The following is a 14,935-nucleotide window of genomic DNA, read 5'->3' as shown; positions in this document are numbered from 1 at the left end:
ACCACATGGCTCAGTGAAACCCATTTAAAGGGATAATTTACCCAAAAATGAAAGTTCTGTCATCATTTCCTCACCCTCAAGTTGTTCCAAACCTGTATGAGTTTTTTCTTCTGCTGAACACAAAAGAAGATATTTTGAAGAATGTTGGTGATCAGACAGTTGACTATGGAGGTCAATGGCTACCGTCAACTCTTTGATTACCTACATTCTTTAAAATATCTTCTTTTGTGTTCAACAGAAGAAAGAAACTCATACAGGTTTGGAACAACTTGAGGGTGAGTAAATGACAAAAATGTCATTTTTTGGTGAACTATTCCTTTAACAGGCAGTTACGAATACAGGATCTAATGATACTGAAATAACACTGTGAAGGGATACAGTCCATAACAGCAGACTGAATTTACTGGCTTTCGTGAACGTTGATGTCAGCCACGCCGTGCACCTGTGTGAGCTGTTTGCAGTCCAGAGACGCCACAAGCTTCCTCTGGCCAGCTATCGTAGGGATGAAGTGCTCCGTCACAGTTACATTGGCATGCTTGCCTACATCACTGAAAAACATAAAAGAGAGAGATAAATGCAACACATTCATTAGTAGGAGAAAAGTGAGGACTTTCATTTAACTCTCCCAAAAGTCTGTTTGGAGATTTGCAGCTCAATTCACCTGGAATTGATAAGATAAATGACATCTTAGAGAGTTGGCTTAGCCTTCCCCTGGCCACGGATTTAAAATATCATGGAATTTTCTCACACAATCCATTGACTGCTACATCTTCTGGTTGCTTTTAGAGGGAAAAGCTGTCCATAACTGCTGGTCTAGGATCAGTTTTCTTCATAATATAGCATATTGACGAAAGAGATTTAGTGTTTGTGCTCTTGAGAGCATCAAAGGTTTCTATTTACAATGTGTTTTTGCAGCATTGGGCAATGAATCCAATCACAAATATATCTGTTGATTTCTTGAATGCAATGGCCAATCAGATGTGCTTAAATCCACTCACCAGTCCTGAGTTCTGCACAAATCCTCTCATTATAAGTTAACATAACAAACAACGTGTAGACATTATGTAGGCTAAATAAGAGATTCATTGTGCAGACTGCTTCATTGATTATAGCAGAACTTTGTGAGATCGCGATGATTTGAGATGATTTTTAGTGATTATAAAGGAAGCGATATATAAGAATTTGAATACAACTTTTGTTTTGCTGCATTAGGTAAGGCAATGGTTTGCTAAGCCAAATCACGCATACAAGTACGCTTGCTTCTCTGCTCAAATTATAGTGATTTGTGAACGTATTTTCAGTTTTCATTTTAATTTTGTTATTATGTGCTTTTTGTCATTTTAAAATAAAAATATTTCAATTTTGCTTTAATTTATATTTATTTCAGTTTTAGTTTTAGTCATTTAAGTACTTTTTAAAATTATTTTATTTCAGTTAGTTGCCTTTTTATCTAATATTTATATTTAATTTTACTTCAGCTTTATGTCAGTTAAAGATGATTTTATGTGCTTTTGTCATTTTTTTATATTTTTATTTAGCTTTAATGTATATTTATTTCAATAGTAATTATAGTACTTAAACTTTTTTATTATTTTTTTCAGTTAGTTGCCTAGGCAACATTTCACATTTAAGTTTATCATCTAATATTTATATTTTATTTGACTTTTACTTTATTTAAATGAACAAAAATGATTTTTAATAGTTTAAGTTGCAGTTTTAGTAAACAATAACAACACTGGATTCTGTCTGAATTTTGATCATAATTCAGAACCATTTCTAACAGGAATTTAGTGAGAATAAAAAAAAATTCTAATGGAAATTCCTAAAGGATTTTATTATATTTACAAAATATAATACAAAAATCTACTTGTATTTTCTTAGAATAGGGAAATTTTCTTTTTCACAGAGGGAGCTTAAGGAGAAATCCTAACAATTTTCTTTAAATATGCTACCAGGGCATTTTATTCTGTCCATAATCAGAATAGTACTATTGAAAACTACGTGCTCTATGAGATCTAGCTTTTGTGTTGTGTTTTGTTGGGATGCTACAAGAAAATTCCTTTAAAGTCCTTCGGGATTGTTTTCAAACGGTAAAATTCTGATGGAATCCTGCTCATGTTCCATCCTACTAGTCAGGAAGAATAATCCTGAATAATTTTGAGGCTCTTACCCCACTATGATGGGATGGAGGTCTCTCAGCCCCAGTCCTTCCACTCGGATCACCACATTGCGCAGAGTACAGGGCAGAGGATTTGTGAACATGATCTTCGCGGACGTCTCCTTGCCCACATGCGCCTCTCCTATAGGCTATAATGAGAAGCAAAGCATATTTACAAACCCTCTCATTTGTTTTAACATGGGACCAATTTTAATATGCAATAAAATATTCTACAAAACACAACTGTACTGTGTTAAAAAGCAGCTGAAGGTTCTGGATGTCTCACCTCAATGGTGATATCAGGTGTTCGCAGCCTAAAGCTGGTCTGATTGGCCAAAACCTGCTGGGTCTCACTGACCCGTCCAGACAGGGTCATCATGAGCGCGGCCTGGTCCACCAGCTGATTCTGATACTGCGTGTAAGGCAGGATCCAGTCAATGACCTTTTCTAAAAAAAAAAAAAAATAAGAGGAATCAACAATGATCATGAGCCTGAGATTCCTCAGTATATACTGCATTACGCGTAATGTTAGTAAATAATAAATAAATAAAAATTATTGATCAAATGTTAATGAATGAAATATTTTAAAAAAAAAAGTACTTTGTTAATTTATCATGTATATTAAATAAAAACATGTTTTTATTTATTAATATTTTATTAATTATTTTATTTAAAATAGTTTTAAGAAATCATACAGTAGCTAAACAAATTTAAGTGCTGACATGAATTTCAGCAATGGTTATTATGACCTTTACCCATAAGATACTGCAATATATACTGCATACTTCCTATTTTTTTAAACAGTATGTGGATTAAATAAATAAATAAAATAATTATTAAAATATTAATAAATAAATCAATAATTATTATTTGATATAAATAATATGTAAACAAAATAAATAATTTAAATTAATGTTTAAATACTTATTTAATTCATTAAATTTAAAATAGTTGTAAGAAATAATTTATTGTAAATTTACAGTAGTATATAGGTATACATTTATTTACAAAGGTGCATTATTGATTTCATTAAAATAATGTCACAATGTAAAATGCAGTATGCAATGATGTCACATGTCACATGACATGCTTAATTCAACAAGCTGCATCAAGTTATTTAAAAAAATGAATGCGTTACGTTGAAGTACAAAAATTGTAAAACTGAACCAAAAATAAATAAATGAATGCTTTAGTGTTCATTTTATGATATAACGAATAAATAACATGTTAAATGTGGCCAGAAATGGAAGCAGAATGCATTGCCGAATGCAAGTATTTCATACATACAGAAAATCTGCATATTGCGCATACTGTTATAATAGTATGTGCAGCTAGTATGCCACGGGAAAGGATTTATGAATTGCAGTGAAGTGATGCAACTGACGTTGGTAGGTCACATGATAATGACAACATGGCAGATGTAGTGGAGGGCCACTGTCCTGCAGAGTTTAGCTCCAACTTGCCTCAACACATCTTCCTGGAAATTTCCATATGCCTAGTAAGACCTCGATTAGCTGGTTCAGGTGTGTTTAATTGGGGTTGGAGCTAAACTTTGCAGGACAGTGGCCCTCCAGGAGCAGGATTAGGACACCCCTGATATAGAGCATAATTTTCTAATGGTCCTAAAGTAATTTTCAAGCCAAATGCAGTACCTACAATACAGTATGTGGTTTCGGACGCAGCGTCAAACTCACCTTCCTGTGGCATCAGCTCCACATTAACCGTGTCCTTCTTCACTGTGCCCTTCAGCACGCCGGTGTAGTACATGACCGCCACCTGGCTGTGAAGGGTGGTTCTGCGGGGCTGAGAGCTCGTGTTCTTCACCACGATCTTCAGCTGAGCGTCTCCTCCCATGCGTGGACCTTCTCCCTCCATCCTCACCTCCACCTGCACGTCCTCAGCGATGGGACTGGAGTAGATTTCGGGTTTACTGCCGTAGCGACAGGCCGTCTCCACCGCGATACGCTCCTCCTCAGAGTCTGATGAGGAAAAGAAAAATTACAAATGACATCATATCCCAATTGTTTCTCCTAGTCATCAATGAAATTACATGATGAGCAAATGATCATTTTTACTTATGTTCTCAGACTTTCACAACACTTCCCAAACTAAATGACATAAGCTGCTATATAAATCCATTTTATAGCTCGCTACTCTTACATTAAGTCAGTTGTCTCATTTGTTTATATTTTGTGTAACTGAGACAATGATGCCATTGTTTCCTGTGGGAGGAACTCAGTTAAGTTTAAACTACCCGTTTGGAGATAATGACAGGTATTTTGGTGAGAAGGCAGTGGAATGTTAAGCCATAAACGCCAGTTAAACCGGGCATTGTGTGTTCTTGGCTGCCTCTGTCCTGGCATTTGCCAGTAATTCAAGCTCTGTATTGTAGGTTGCTCTGGTAAGACAGCATTGACTAAGAACATGAATTTACCTCCCAACTGAAATAAATCTCACCTCCGTGAAGCTGGCACCCCATAAAATGAAATAATCCCCAAAACGATGCCATTTGATTGTGCCGATTTGTGCAGGTTTGGAACCATCTATTGGAACCATCGGCCAATTTCAGAATTGTCTTTCCTGTCAACAATTCTAGAGAAGGCTGTCTTTCAACAGCTTTCCTCTTATTGAAATGGAAATGGTATTTTTGGTAAGTTCCAATCAGGATTTAGGGCTCAACACAGTACAGAGTCAGCCCTTCTCAAAGTGTCTAATTTGTTTTTGTCTGTCGATTCAGGAAAGTGTGCAATTTTAGTTTTAATGGATTTGACACTATAGTGCATGATGTACTTTTGAAGCGTTTAAGACTGTGGACAGGGATTCAAGAAAATGCTCTTAATTGGTTTAATACATATCTTTCTGGGAGAACTTTTTCTGTGTTCTGAATTAGGAAATTTTTCATCCTCTTCTGCTCTAATGAAGTGTGGATATTGGGTCGATATTGGGTCCAGTCTTATTTTCTATTTACATGCTTCCATTGGCTGATATTTGTCAGAAACAATGTATATTATAATTTTTATGCTACTGATATTCAACTTTATCTCTCTATAAATATGGGAGATAATGCGGCCTCACAGTCTCTTTGATTGTTTTAAAGGTGCCCTAGAATTAAATATTGAATTTATATTGGCATAGTTGAATAACAAGAGTTCAGTACATGGAAAAGACATACACTGAGTTTCAAACTCCATTGTTTCCTCCTTCTTATATAAATCTAATTTGTTTAAAAGACCTCCGAAGAACAGACGAATCTCAACATAACACCGACTGTTATGTAACCGTCGGGGTGTACGCCCCCAATATTTGCATATGCCAGCCCATGATCAAGCCATTAGACAAGGGCAGAACGTCTGTGTGTGCACAGCTGAATCATCAGACTAGGTAAGCAAGCAAGAACAATAGCGAAAAATGGCAGATGGAGTGATAATAACTGACATGATCCATGATATCATGATATTTTTAGTGATATTTGTGAATTGTCTTTCTAAATGTTTCGTTAGCATGTTGCTAATGTACTGTTAAACGTGGTTAAAGTTACCATCGTTTATTACTGTATTCACAGAGACAAGAGAGTCATCGCTATTTTCATTTTTAAACACTTGCAGTCTGTATAATGCATAAACACAACTTCATTCTTTATAAATCTCTCCAACAGTGTGTAATGTTAGCTTTAGCCACGCAGCATAGCCTCAAACTCATTCAGAATCAAATGTAATACATCCAAATAAATACTATACTTACATGATCCGATGTATGCAAGCAGCATGCATGACGAACATCTTGTAAAGATCCATTTTGAGGGTTATATTAGCTGTGTAAACTGTGTTTATGCTGTTCAAGGCAAGCGCGAGCTCCGGGGGAGGGGGAGCACGAGAATTAAAGGGGCCGCAACCTATATATCGGTGCATAGTTAATGATGCCCCAAAATAGGCAGTTAAAAAAATGAATTAAAAAAAATCTATGGGGTATTTTGAGCTGAAACTTCACAGACACATTCAGGGGACACCTTAGACTTATATTACATCTTTTAAAAAGAAGTTCTAGGGCACCTTTAATGATATTAAGGAGTGGATGGTAGCTAATTTTCTCCACCTGAATGAATCTAAGACTGAAGTGACAGTTTTTGGCCCTCCGAGTTCTTCCAAACATATAATTCATCAATTTTCTCCAGTTAAGGAATATAGTGAAATTGAAACCTTCTTTTGCCCTTAAATGATTTGGAAGTTGTTATGCATGCTTTTATTACGTCCGTACTGGACTATCAAAATTTGGTTCAAAATGCTGCTGCTAGGCTTTTAAACCGGGACTAGGAAATATGCAAGCACAACACCTCCACTAGCACCCCTTCAATGGCTTCCAGTCAAATTTAGGATTAGTATAAGATGCTATTATTTTTTAAGGGATTAAATGGGCTGGCACCAGGACCTTTTCTGTTGCAGCTCCTTGTTAATGGAACAGTTTACCCCTCCATGTTAGATCCTGTGCCACCCTTGATGCATTTAAATCTCATTTAAAGACTCATCTCTTCTCTCTTGCATCTGATCATAATTACTTTTATGTAATTTTTGTAATTGTTTTATACTTTGTATCATAATCTTAGATTGTATGTGTTAGGTATGTAAAGCAATTTGGCCAATGTGTGTTGTTTTTAAATGTGCTATATAAATAAATGTGATTGATTGATTGATTGATTGATATTTGAGATATTTAATATTATTTTTTGGGTTGTGTGGCGTCATTCTCCACCCCATGTTGTTCAAGTCATCCCAAACGTTCGTTTGTGCCGTAAAACAAACACTGTAACTATTTTCCTTCCACAGATATAACAAATATAATTCAAATGTGTATGTATAAATGTATTTACAGTTGTAATACACATTTCAGTGCTTTATTTTCATTAAAATTGTCACAATGTAAAAAAAAAAGCTTAAATGGTACTAAAATAGCCTTCATTTCTTCATGCAAAATTGTATACATTTTCTTCTTACTTTTCTTTTGATTTTAAAATGTAATATTACATAATATGATTTCATTTGGATCTGATGCAATTTCCAGTACAAATGTCCTTAAGTGTTCTCCTAAATTTAATACCACATTATTTCATCATCATGTAGATACTGGCTCTTGTTATATGATGTGATATTTGCTTTTGTCATTTCATGTGGGTACATGCAGGACGAGACACTGAGATTGATGTTTGAAATGTCTGAAAGTGAATGTGTGTGTGTTTCTCACCTTCAGGATATTTGTAAATGTTTGTGATGTCCACACGCTCATCAGAGCCGACAGCTTTAGTGCTGATGCAATGCCCGACGGCTTTCTTCTCACTGTGAATTTGACTGAAGGTGCCATCGAGGTTCCTCTGCCAGTAGATCTTATCGCTGTTCACCTGCACCCATAAAAACAGCAAAGGTTTATAGCTGAGAATCTTTCAAAGAGACATGACTGTCAAGATAAATGCAGGTTTCAAACAGGATATTATAGAGGGTATAAAGAAAAAATGTAACATAGATGCCAACATGTCAGGGCTGGCCCATGCTTTAGGACAGGAGTGAAATGAGAGCAGAACTTGATTCTTTTTCTATAAATTAGGAATCGAAAACATTATCGTTTAGTTGTAACTAAAACTATTAAAAATAATTTCAGAGTAATTGAAATGCAATAAATAAAACTAAAATATACATATTAGATGAAAAACTTTTATTTGTTTGCAGTCAATTTGACTGAACTAATGTGCACTTTTGTAGACAGAAATGATGTGGATGGTTGTTCTATGGATATAATGATCATTTCAACATTGACGGGTCTGGACTCACCTCAGCGAAGACAAAAGGTGCGTCGTATTTCAAATAGACCTGTCCAGAGCGTATAGCGGCCAGTGATGCCGGGCCGCAGCGGAATGTCCCATGACTGGTTTCCTGGGGAGTGGAATCCACGGCCTGCCAGCCACCCATACCTGGAGGCAAATCTGGACGGGCCATCCAGCAATCATTCCAAACATGGAAGTTCCTGTAGGGACAGAAGAAAAGAGGAAATCAGGGATACAGAAAGAGAAACATATATAGGCAAGGCCGTAACCACCAGACATTAATTAGAAATGGCCAAATGTGTTCATATTTTAATGCAATTATTATTGTTCAAAGTGATTATTTCCCAACTAGAATTAGACCTAGAATTTCCTTCACTGTTCTGTTTCTTAATTCTTTATAAAAAATGTATTGTATTCATCAGTCAGAGAAACACAGACCAACCGATACAACAGAAGTATTGGATTTTTATTATTTTATACTGACTTCCATGAATAAACACAAATGCTTACCATACAGAGTCAGAGTTAAGGTGATGGATCGGTTCCATATTCTCATCGAAATACACATCTGTTGTCAAGGAGACATCCGTATCATGGGCAGACTGGAAATTCGTTACGGAACGGGCAGGAATACCTAGGCATCTCAATACTGGGACAGATATGGAAACAGAGTTATTCATCTGATTGTAAATATTCAATATAATGATATGACCTGCAGTTCAAATGTTTGGGGTCAGTATGATTTTTTTTTTAAAGAAATTATTACTTTAATTCAGCAAGGATGCATTAAATTGATCAAAAGCAACAGTAAAGACATTTATAATGTTACAAATAAATGCTGTCCTTTTGATTCATCACAGAATCCTAAAAAAAAAAAACTCACGGTTTCTGCAAAAATATGAAGCAGCACAACTGTTTTCAACATTGATATTATTCATAAATGTCTCTTGAGCAGCAAATCAGCATATTAAGAATGATTTCTGAAGGATCATGTGACACTGAAGACTGGAGTAATGATGCTGAAAATTCAGCTTTGATCACAGAAATAAATTACATTTGAACATATATTCAAATAAACAACAGTTATTTTAAATGGTAATAATATTTCACAATTTTTACTGTTTTTGAACAAATAAATTCCACCTTGGTGAGCATTAGAGAAAATTACACCAAATTTTGAATGGTAGTGTTAATCGTATCAAACTAGGAAGAGGACAGAATGAGACACATGAGGCAAAATAACTGAATTACTGTGACGAGAAGTAACAAGTGCAAGAGTCTCGCACAGAGTAAAATACTATTAATGTCTGTGTGTGGAATGAACAGTATGCAGACAAGAGTATTTTAAACTGAAGAGGTGTTACTACTGTTAACAGGGTCAGCTATGAATGTCACAGCGCTCTGACTGCAGTAAAGATAGCTTAAGGTTGACGACTCCGGATTCTGATGGCCGCTTAAACTTGTAAACAATAGCATATTTTGTTAGTCCTATGACATCATATTCCCTCCCAAAATCCACTGATATTACAATTTGGCCATGTGCTTTTGATGTGTAAAACATCAAAAGATAATTGCAGGAAACAGAATGCAACCTGACTGCAATAAGATGCAACAAGACTGATCTGGGAAATTTTTACTACTCTTTTTTGTGTTTTAGTTGTTTGTGAATTGTGAAGTTACTATTTGGCCGGTGAATTTTTTTTGGAATTGCAAAAAAAAAAAAAATGCATAGTTGAAATGACTTTACGGAAGAGGATTAGGGCCAAGCAATAATAAAAAAATAAAACCATCTCAAGATTAAAGTTGTTAAATTTCGAGAAAAAACTCGTTAAATTTCGAGAAAATAGTCGAGATAAAAGGTTGAGAACAAACTCGTTAAATTACGAGAAAAAAGTCGTTAGTTTATGAGAACAAATTCGTAATTTAACAAAATTGTTCTCGTAATTTAACGACTTTTTTCTCATAATTTAACGAATTTGTTCTCGTAATTTAACGACTTTTTTCTCATAATTTAATGAGTTTATTTTCAACATTTTATCTCAACTTTTTTCTCGACATTTAACGACATTTTTCTCATAATTTAACGAATTTGTTCTCGTAATTTAACAACTTTTTTTCTCCTAATTTAACAAGTTTTTTTTCTCGTAATTTGAGTTATTCTCAACATTTTATCTCGACTTTTTTATCGACATTTAACGACATTTTTCTCATAATTTAACGAATTTGTTCTCGTAATTTAACAACTTTTTTTCTCGTAATTTAACAACTTTTTTTCTCGTAATTTGAGTTATTCTCAACATTTTATCTCAACCCTTTTCTCGAAATTTAACGAGTTTTTTCTCGTAATTTAATGAGTTTATTCTCAACATTTTATTTCGACTTTTTTCTCGAAATTTAACGAGTTTTGTCCTGAAATTTAACAACTTTAATCTCGAGATGGTTTTATTTTTTTATTATTGCTTGGCCCTAATCCTCTTCCGTACTTTTTAGGGGCCATTCACACAGAACATTTTTGCGGTTTAAAATGTGAGACGCAGGGCAGTGAATTGAAAAAAAAAATAAAAATTTTTAAAGTTGAACATCTTTAAACTTGAGCGGCACATTTTTAGAATGCCACATCATGCACGAGATGCTGCAAAAGACACAAGTCACCAACCGTCAAACATGTCCATCTAGATCATGTTGTTTACATAGAAAAACCATGACAAAGTAATGCAGTGGAAAACCACGTTCCCTTACAAAGCTAATCAAAAACACTGATTTCGGATCGGCTGATGTGTCTTTGGAAGGAGGGCTTTTGGCGAGAGTGATTTTTCACAAGTTTTTTATGTTAGATGTCCACAGCTTGAATCCTGAATCACTAACCACAAGCTTGTGGCTGTTATCTGTACACACACACCTGTGGTCGTGACCCCAGAAAACACCCAGCACTGCCCGTATTTGACGGGTTTTCCTCCTTCTTTGTGGTATTGCTTGAGGATTTCCACACTGCCACTCCAGGCAGTGGGAGACGTTCCACCCGCGTAATTCCCAGACCAGTTTCCCTCCAGAACGCCAAGGTCATCCGGAGCATTGATCTAGAACAGGGAATCAGATAAAGTCAAGGCTTTCTGAGGTCAAGTGGGTAAAGAGTCTTTGTAAAGAGTATCAGAATAATATGGCACTCTTTTCTTGAGCCGTTCCATTAATATTGACGGTCGGGGTGGGACTCACCATGGCAGAAATGACTCGGACCACACTGATAGGATTTCCTCTACCTGAGGGAGGAACCTCGCTATTATCCAGCACAAACAGACAGGCCTCCAGAATTCCTTCATCAAACTGTGAGAGAGAGACAACTTTCATTTGGCGCAAAATCTCAATGGTGCTAAACAGTCAAATCCTGGTCCAAAAATAACACTCCTCAAAAATAGCTTTGTTGTGTAAACAAATTCCAGTTGCTAAGTCCACACACATTTTCTGCTAATTTCACAGTAAATGCTTCTCTGTTTTTTAGGGGTTTTTTGGGTTTTTTTTTTTTTTCAATGCAATCTATAATTGTGGTATAATTGATGTCAGATTTACCGTAAATGTCACATAAAAACAACACAACCTGTGGTTTGGTGCTTTATGTGTTGTTAAGATGTGTTGTATTTTCCTGTAAGTGGGTGTTTTTTTGCAAGAATAAGTTAAAGTTTGTTGAACTAAAACTGAAATAAAAAATAAATTAAAGATAAATAGAAATAACTAATAAAACTGACAAAAACACATAACAAAATTACTAAAACTTAAATTATTAAAACTAAAATTAAAACATTAAGAGATAAAAAAACAGCAAATTCAAGCAAAATCTTAATAAATACTATAATAGTATATACATAATATAAAATAACACTGACTGTTATAGAAAGCTGTGGAAAGGAATAATTACTAAAAGATTAAATTTTCAGTCTGACAAAAAAATATATATATTTTATGAAAATAATGCAAAACAGTTTCACGGCAGGTCATTTTTTTATTCTAAGTTCACCTGGCATTGGCATTTGTGGTGATAAGTGTCAATTGGGATTCCATGTGTGATTTATGATGTGCGTTGTGCTTTCTTGATTGTATAAGATTTGTATAAAACTTTTTTTTTTTCCAGAGAAAGTGCTCTATTCTGATCTCCACACCTGGCCGAAGTTCCACGTCCGAGCTCCGATCTGCTTCTCAGTGCCGTAGTAGATTCTTCCAGTATCGTTTAAGACGTACTCCTTCAGCTCTTTCTCACCCTCCATGTACACTGTGTCCTCTGAGAAGAAAGAGAGAGAGAAAGAGAAAGAGAGTCATAAGGGAGGATGAACACACAGTTCCAGGATTTGATATGGTGGTTTGGTTCATCTGAAAGGAAAACAGTCTTATAGAGTGACATCATCAACGACTGGAATCTGTTCTGTCCCATTGGAATGTTCTCTGTTCCTGCACCAGGGCGTGAACACAAGGGAGGTGCAATCAAATGGGAAAAGGGAGTGAATGGAGGCACTATAAAGTAAAGGAAATGATAGCGGTCTGAAAAGATTACAAAATGAATGGAAAAATCACTCAGACACAGTGGAGAAAAAGACCAGTGTAACGGAAAGAGGCCTGGAAGAGTGAAGCAGAGAGATAGAAGAAGATCAGAAGGACAGAAAAACAAACTTTTACAACACTGTTGTTATTGCTATCTAAAACTAAAACTATTAAAAAATTATTTAAATAAAGCTGAAATAAAATTAAATATAAAACCTAAACTTCAAAGCCTTGAGCACTAAATGAAATAAAATTACTAAAACTGAAATAAATAAATGAATTAAATTCAATTAAAATTTTAAATAAAAATATATAAAAATACTATGATAACCCTGTTCTAAAATGAAAGACATGCCATTAATTAAACGTGACCCTGGACCACAAAAGCAGTCATAAGTCGCACGGGTATATTTGTAGCAATAACCAACAATACATTGTATGGGTCAAAATTATCGATTTTTCTTTATGCCAAAAATCATTAGGATATTAAAGGTGCCATCGAATTGAAAATTGAATTTACCTTGGCATAGTTAAATAACAAGAGTTCAGTACATGGAAATGACATACAGTGAGTCTCAAACTCCATTGTTTCCTCTTTCGTATATAAATCGCATTTGTTTAAAAGACCTCCGAAGAACAGGCGAATCTCAACATAACACCGACTGTTACGTAACAGTCGGGGTGTACGCCCCCAATATTTGCATATGCCAGCTCATGTTCAAGGCATTACACAAGGGCAAAACGTCTGGATGTGCACAGCTGAATCATCAGACTAGGTAAGCAAGCAAGAACAACAGTGAAAAATGGCAGATGGAGCAATAATAACTGACATAATCCATGATATTTTTAGTGATATTTGTAAATTGTCTTTCTAAATGTTTCGTTAGCATGTTGCTAATGTACTGTTAAATGTGGTTAAAGTTACCATCGTTTCTTACTGTATTCACAGAGACAAGAGCCTATTTTCATTATTAAACACTTGCAGTCTGTATAATTCATAAACACAACTTCATTTTTTATAAATCTCTCCAACAATGTAGCATTAGCCGTTAGCCACGGAGCATAGCCTCAAACTCATTCAGAATCAAATGTAAACATCCAAATAAATACTATACTTACGCAATTAGACATGCTGCATGACGAACACTTTGTAAAGATTCATTTTGAGGGTTATATTAGCTGTGTGAACTTTGTTTATGCAGTGATAGAGTCGAGAGCTCGGGAGGGGGCGGAAAGCGCGAGCAATTAAAGGGGCCGCAGCCTGAATCGGCGCATTTCTAATTATGCCTCAAAATAGACAGTTAAAAAATTAATTAAAAAAAATCTATGGGGTATTTTGAGCTGAAACTTCACAGACACATTCAGGGGACACCTTAGACTTATATCACATCTTGTAAAAAAATGTTTGATGGCACCTTTAAGTAAAGATCATGTTCCATGAAGATATTTTGTAAATTTCCTACTGTAAATATATCAAAAATGTATTTTTGTGAGTGGATATGCATTTCTAAGGACTTATTTGGACAACTTTAAAGGCCAAATATTGTCCTATCCTAACAAACCATACATCAATGGAAAGCTTATTTATTCAGCTTTAAAATGATGTATAAATCTCAATTTTATTAAAAAAATTACCCTTATGAGTGGTTTTGTTGTCCAGTGTCACTAATAGAAAATAAAAGCTAATTAAAAATATTAATAAATACTATAATAGGAAAAAAAATACTATGATAACAATGTTCTAAAATGAAAGACATGCCATTAATTAAGAAATATTTGTGTCTTCATTTTTTGCGTCTTTGTGTCCTAATTTTTTCCCTTTGAAAGAGATTTCTCATGAATTGAAAAATCAAATTTTCCTTGATCTTTTGACATATAGGTCTTTAGTCCAAAAACAGCTATCGTCACATTATTACGTCATAGTGTGATGAAAGACTGCTTCTGCAGAAGAAGATCAACGCTTCTACATCATCTATAGACCCACCCACCAATTGACACGTCACGTAGTAGTAAATATGAAACAGACGCAAACACAGGATTACTCCAGCAACAAAACGACAGAGATGCCTTTGAGGGTTACAACATGTGTTGCAGTGCCAAGTTGTGGAAAACCCCCTCAGTTGAAATCACATTCCGGGTAAATTCGCATTCCGGGGGGCACCGCAATACGACCGAAAGGGCACTTTACTGTTAGTGAGCCCCCCACTTATTCACTTAAAGAATACTTCCTAAATTGTAACATCGAATCCTCATACCTATATTTCCTTTGAGTAATTAATCAGTTTTAATGAATAAAGTTAAAAAGCCTAAACATTTATCTGAAACTCAGCAACACGCTGTTATTGAAATACTTCCCCAAATGACAACATTACATGCAGAGTTGCAGAGTTCAGCTTGTTCTGAAGAACAGGAATGAGCCAGCAGCTTTCAGCAAAAGCACA

General features: G+C 35.1%; 1 protein-coding gene across 1 annotated transcript in view; it reads right to left on the bottom strand.

Annotated features, from left to right (window-relative positions):
• Window positions 1-203: 203 nt before the first annotated feature.
• tgm1l1 (transglutaminase 1 like 1) overlaps window positions 204-14,935 on the bottom strand; it is a 28,109-nt gene continuing 13,377 nt past the window's right edge. The window contains exons 5-14 of the mRNA XM_048163461.1: window positions 12,119-12,237; window positions 11,181-11,288; window positions 10,867-11,044; window positions 8,478-8,616; window positions 7,975-8,167; window positions 7,394-7,547; window positions 3,853-4,137; window positions 2,445-2,605; window positions 2,171-2,307; window positions 204-548 (exon numbers count right to left, since the gene is read on the bottom strand). Of these exons, the coding sequence (XP_048019418.1) occupies window positions 401-548; window positions 2,171-2,307; window positions 2,445-2,605; window positions 3,853-4,137; window positions 7,394-7,547; window positions 7,975-8,167; window positions 8,478-8,616; window positions 10,867-11,044; window positions 11,181-11,288; window positions 12,119-12,237 (1,622 nt within the window). The 3' untranslated portion in view covers window positions 204-400. The remainder of the gene's footprint in view (window positions 549-2,170; window positions 2,308-2,444; window positions 2,606-3,852; window positions 4,138-7,393; window positions 7,548-7,974; window positions 8,168-8,477; window positions 8,617-10,866; window positions 11,045-11,180; window positions 11,289-12,118; window positions 12,238-14,935) is intronic.

This window comes from Megalobrama amblycephala, linkage group LG17 (genome assembly GCF_018812025.1).
Source record: "Megalobrama amblycephala isolate DHTTF-2021 linkage group LG17, ASM1881202v1, whole genome shotgun sequence".
NCBI classification, from domain to species: Eukaryota; Metazoa; Chordata; class Actinopteri; order Cypriniformes; family Xenocyprididae; genus Megalobrama; species Megalobrama amblycephala.
The sequence above is the reverse complement of the archived record's forward strand: the minus strand, read 5'-3'. Positions and strand labels throughout refer to the sequence as shown.